We start from the raw sequence: 6,142 nt of genomic DNA on the forward strand, positions 1-6,142 counted from the left end.
CCCACTTTCAAAAACATATAATGCAACTTTAAAACAGATTCCCAGCCAGTTTTCACACCTGATGGGAACAGAGGGGCCTCGTCTGTGAATTAGAGGAACAAAGACCTACTGTTTTAGATTTTTAGGTGTGAACTGCCAATCTACATATATGTGTGTGCGTGTGTGTGTGTCTTATGTGTGTGTGTGTCTTATGTGTGTGTGTGTGTGTGTCTTATGTGTGTGTGTGTCTTATGTGTGTGTGTGTCTTATGTGTGTGTGTGTATATGTGTCTTATCTCACTCAGCCTTATAACCTGAATCTCTCACTCTCTGCTCTTTGAATTGAGAAAGCTCCTCGGATGAGGAGCGAAACGTCTTCTGTTACAAATAAAGTCCAGTTGTTTTTGTATTGAACGCTTTTTGAATTCATCATGTCCTGGATGAATGAGAATCTTCACCAGCATACATATGGTTATGTTATGGTTTTAATTTTACTTTATTTGTGGGTGTACACAGGCTTATGTCTTGTGTAATGTTCTCATTTTTACTTAATTTTTACTTTATTTTTACTTTATTTTACTTTATTACTATTCGCACCTTATGTCGAAGCAAATTCCTAGTTTGTGAACCTCGTTCATTGACATGGCGATAATAAACTGATCCTGATTCTGATTCTGATACATAAAATGTAAAAAAAAAAAAAAAAAGTTTCCACCCCTGTCCCTCCATCCCGGTCCTCCCGCCTGCCAGGGCTCGAATCCGGCCTTTGTGAGCAGGCAAGTCCGGGGCTCGGGGTTCGGCCTCGCGTGCTTCAATGGCTCGACAGCTCGTATGATCCTCCGCGGTGACACCACTCGCTCAAATTTTATCTTCGGTCACCAAACACAAAATACACCTGGACTTCAGAATTAAACACGGCGTTGTCATTATTGTTTTTAAAATCTTAAAAATAGATCCAGCCGCTGCTCTGCATCCAGAGAAATTGCAAATGGCAGCTCAGTGAAAAGTTTATGAGATCCAGTGACTCCTCCCCCTGACCAATCAGAGTCCTGCATCCAGAGCCCTGCATTCACGTTTGGTCTGGACTCAGCTCAACTGAGCTCGCTCGGTCCCACCAGAGAAGCAGGGAAGAAAAGAGGTCCTGAATCAGCCTCAAATCAGCTAAATATGAAGTGAGATGAAGAAGTATGCAGTGCTTTGCCTCACAGAAACGTGGATTACAAGCGAAACGCCGGATACAGTCTTCCAGCTGGATGACACTCTTTTTTCGAGCGGACCGCTGCAGCGAGCTAACGGGGAAATCACGGGGAGGCGGAGTGTGCATTTACGTGAGTAAAAGTTGGTGCACGAACTGTCCTGTTGTAAATTCTCATGCTCGAAGGCTTTGGAGCAAATAACAATGAAATATCGGCCACATTATCTACCACGCGAGTTCAAAGTGACTTTCATCACTGTCGTTTACATTCCTCCGGACGCTAATGCTAATGAATCACTGCAGGAGCTACAAACCAGATTCCAAAAAAGTTGGGACACTAAACAAATTGTGAATAAAAAGTGAATGCAATGATGTGGAGGTGCCAACATCTAATATTTTATTCAGAATAGAACACAAATCACAGATCAAAAGTTTAAACTGAGAGAATGTATCATTTTAAGGGAAAAATCTGTTGTTTCCAAATTTCATGGCGTCAACAAATCCCAAAAAAGTTGGGACAAGTCCATTTTTACCACTGTGTGGCATCCCCCCTTCTTCTTCCAACACTCAACAGACGTCTGGGGACAGAGGAGACCAGTTTCTCAAGTTTAGAAATAGGAATGCTCTCCCATTCATGTCTAATACAGGCCTCTAACTGTTCAATCGTCTTGGGCTTTCTTTGTCGCACCTTCCTCTTTATGATGCACCAAATGTTCTCTATAGGTGAAAGATGTGGACTGCAGGCTGGCCATTTCATTACCTGGATCCTTCTCCTACGTAGCCATGATGTTGTGATTGCTGCAGAATGTGGTCTGGCATTATCGTGTTGAAAAATGCAGGGTCTTCCCTGAAAGAGATGACGTCTAGATGGGAGCATATGTTGTTCTAGAACCTGAACATAGTTCTCTGCATTAATGGTGCCTTTCCAGACATGCAAGCTGCCCATGCCACAAGCGCTCATGCAACCCCATACCATCAGTGATGCAGGCTTCTGAACGGAGCGTTGATAACAACTTGGGCTATCCTTGTCCTCTCTGGTCCGGATGACATGGCGTCCCAGTGTTCCATAAAGAACTTCAAATCGTGACTCATCTGACCACAGAACAGTCTTCCATTTTGCCACACTCCATTTTAAATGACCCCTGGCCCAGTGCAAACGTCTGAGCTTGTGGAGCTTGCTTAGAAATGGCTTCCTCTTTGCACTGTAGAGTTTCAGCTGGCAACGGCGGATGGCACGGTGGATTGTGTTCACTGACGATGCTTTCTGGAAGTATTCCTGAGCCCATTCTGTTATTTCCTTGACAGTGGCATTCCTGTTTGAGGTGCAGTGACGTTTAAGGGCCCGGAGATCACGAGCATCCAGTAGAGTTTTACGGCCTTGACCCTTACGCACAGCGATTGTTCCAGATTCTCTGAATCTTTTGATGATGTTATGCACGGTTGATGATGATAACTTAAAAGTCTTTGCTATTTTACGCTGGGTAACACCATTCTGGTATTGCTGCACTATCTTTCTGCGCAACAATGGTGGAATTGGTGATCCTCTTACCATCTTGGCTTCTGAGAGACACTGACACTCTGAGAAGCTCTTTTTATACCCAATCATGTTGTCAATTGACCTAATTAGTGTTAATTGGTCTTCCAGCTGTTCGTTATATGCTCAATTTCCTTTTTCCAGCCACTTATTGCTACTTGTCCCAACTTTTTTGGGATTTGTTGACACTGTGAAATTTTGAATCAACATATTTTTCCTTTAAAATGTTACATTTACTCAGATTAAACTTTTGATCTGTCATCTATGTTATATTACGAATAAAATATTGACATTTGCCATCGCCACATCATTGCATTCAGTTTTTATTCACAATTTGTTTAGTGTCCCAACTTTTTTGGAATCCGGTTTGTATTTTACAGATCTTATTGTTCTGTATTTTCATAACAGAGCACTTCGGTCTCAGACTGCAGGTTTATTTGTGGTTCTTAGAGTTTCCAAAAGCAACATGGGAGGAAGATCTTCCAGTTCTCAGGCTCCTCTCTTGTGGAACCAACTTCCAGTTTCTGTCCATGAGGCTGACACCTTGTCAACTTTTAAGATTAGGCTTAATCTCTCCATTTTGATGAATTCTATAGTTAGGGTTGGCTTGGTCTCCTGACCTATCCCTTAGTTATGCTGCTATAGGCTTAGACTGCTAGAAGACAAACTGACCTAATTTTGTCAAATTAATAGTTACTATAATGAATACAAATGAATAATTTTTATTTGTTTCTATCTTAACATGTAGGGTTTTTTTTTATCTTTCCTCCTAATGAGGACCTGCTCGTCTCCATTCTAGACCTGCTTTTCTGTGTCCATTTCTCCTTCCTGTCCCCTCAAACCCAGCCTGTTGAAGAAGATGGCCGCTTGTCCTGAGCGTGGTTCTGCTGGAGGTTTCTTCCTGTTATGAGGGAGTTTTTCCCTTTACACTGTTGCCTTTGTGCTTGCTCAGGATGAGAGACTGCGACAAAAAGAAGCCTCAACACAGTCTGCTGGCTCCTTCTTCCTTAGATAACTTTACAAATTGGCATTTATAATGTATGTGAATGTTTCTGTTCAGTGTCCTGAGATGGCTTCTGTTACGACTTGGCGCTATAGAAATAAACTGAATTGAACTGATGAAAAATACCCACTCCACTGACTACATTAAAGTAAAATGGGGAAATAAATAATCCAATATTGATGACTAAAGACGAATGGTTAAATTTATGAGTTTCAATGGAAATGTACTAACTTTCATACACGGTGTGAGTTTAACCAGAAATGCGAAATTCGCTGTTTTATTACACCAAAACAAAAAGCGAACTTTGATCCTGGGGGTGTTAAATGTTGGGAGGCTGTGTGGCTCTCAGGAAGATGACCATTGGCATGTATTTTGGGAATACGCAATAATAAAACCATTTTGGGCAGAGATTTATAAAACCCGAACTTTTATACTCAACCATAATGTACCATTACAGTTTGTGTCCATATTTTGGGGGAATTGTGATTGCCTGTCCAGATCTGCTGATAAATATTTATTTGCTATTTTTACATCTGCCTGCAAAAAAGCTTTTACGAGACAGAGGCTGGTTCCCAAACACCCCACACTCTCAGATTGAATAGATATTGTAAATGATATATATATAATGGCAGCAAATACCTTTTCCATTTGTCTAAAGAAAAGCACATTTAATTATTATAATTAATTAATTATAATTATATTATATTTAACCTGTGGGTTAAATGGGTCACATATGTAAAGCCCATATGACCAGACTTTGTAGAGGTGTTGAATTAATGCATCTGTGGGTTTTTTCCTTTCCTCATCAGATCTCTCCCTCCCCCCCCCACCCCAACACACACACACACACACCTTTTTTTGTGGGGGTGGGGTAAAAACTCTGAATTTTACCTTGGACGCTTGTCGGAGAACATCCACAACGACTTTGACAGGCAACCCTGGAGTTATTTCTTTCATAGCTTCTATACACCACTTGTATGCCTAGAATACAAAGAGCAGTTTAGAAAAATATATTACACAAATAATACTCAAACAGAAATCACAGTTAATGATTCCCACCTCATCATAGTGGCTTTTGGCAAAGAGCAAGGCACAAAGCTCGCCATAGAGCGCTGCCTTGTTGGCCTGATGGCCATGTTTGGCTAGTTTGTCCATGTAAGACTGAGCAAGCTTGAAGGTCTCCTCCCCCAGGTGGTATTTACAATTACCATTGCGCACATGGAGCAGTCTGAGATGACAAGAGAGAAACTTGAACAAAAAAGTATTTTGCCTTCAGCTGATCAACTTTGCTATATTTTCTAAAGTTTATATTTCAAGTCTGTTCTAAAACTTTTCTGTGCATCCGTTTAGAAAAGACAGATGAACATTTAATGGTTGTAACTAATCCTTTCAATAAAATGGAATAGAAAATGTAGCTGTATTGTTATTTCAAACCACCAAATCCCACAAACTTATATCTTAGTACATGAACATGACTAAATGACTGTTATAATTGAAATGCAATAAAACGTATGTGCTATGAGTAAAGATCAAAGACAATAAAACGGCTATCCATTACAAATTAAAGAAACTATTTGATGGTAAATGAAGCGCACAGATTGTTTGGGAATTGACCTGACACAGCATTCCACAGCCCGGTAACAGTGTAGGAGCTCGCTGTGAAGAGTACACAACTGCAGACACGACAGAAACACTTTTTCTGCATCTCCATACCAGCCAGCATCAGACAAGAAGCCACCTACAATCAAAAAGAAGACTCCTTATAAACTAATGCAAGTCTCTTCTGACAGCATGTAAGTGCAGGCAAGGAGCAACTTGTTGAATATGTCAACCCCTGACATGAACATTAGCAGCATAACGTGTACGTAGACCTTTCAAAGTAGCATTTAAGAAGCTCATGCTGAAATACTGCACATCAGTCCCAGGAGTTATTAAAGATGACCATCCAACCAATCTCTGGGTCTATCCACAAATACTCACCCAGCACAAAGCCAAACTGGACGGCCTTCTCTTTGACATGGGCATCAGACTCTGCGATGTAGGAGCAGCGACGACTGAAGGAGTTCGCTAGAACTGATGCCACTTTAACACCGTGGTCCATTAGGGCCTGGAAACAGTGGTGCAGGAGATGTCTGCAGCAGGGAGAACAGAGAAAGAGTGCATATCACTTAAGACTCATTTCTATAGATGACAAAATGCAGACAAATCTAATAATTTAAAACTAAAAGGTCTAACCCAAAAAAGTAAAATCTGGTCCTCTGGACATTCAAAAAAACAAAAAAAAACAAAGCAAAACAACAAAAAAATGTAGAAACGTTTCGTCCCTCATCCGAGAGACTTCCTCAGTCTGAGGTGCTGTTTTCAGCTCAGTCTCTTAAATAGCACCTTCTCAGAGTGGATCAACCAGTTTCGCTGCTGACAACCAAAACCAG

General features: G+C 41.0%; 1 protein-coding gene across 1 annotated transcript in view; it reads right to left on the reverse strand.

Moving 5' to 3' along the window:
* Nucleotides 1-5,811, reverse strand: part of LOC119411054 (amyloid protein-binding protein 2-like) — a 12,086-nt gene extending 6,275 nt beyond the window's left edge. The window contains exons 1-4 of the mRNA XM_037677976.1: nucleotides 5,691-5,811; nucleotides 5,325-5,448; nucleotides 4,770-4,938; nucleotides 4,602-4,691 (exon numbers count right to left, since the gene is read on the reverse strand). Of these exons, the coding sequence (XP_037533904.1) occupies nucleotides 4,602-4,691; nucleotides 4,770-4,938; nucleotides 5,325-5,448; nucleotides 5,691-5,811 (504 nt within the window). The remainder of the gene's footprint in view (nucleotides 1-4,601; nucleotides 4,692-4,769; nucleotides 4,939-5,324; nucleotides 5,449-5,690) is intronic.
* Between the last annotated feature and the right edge of the window lie 331 nt (nucleotides 5,812-6,142).

The sequence above is a fragment of the Nematolebias whitei genome, chromosome 6 (assembly GCF_014905685.2).
Source record: "Nematolebias whitei isolate Nwh7 chromosome 6, NemWhi1, whole genome shotgun sequence".
NCBI classification, from domain to species: Eukaryota; Metazoa; Chordata; class Actinopteri; order Cyprinodontiformes; family Rivulidae; genus Nematolebias; species Nematolebias whitei.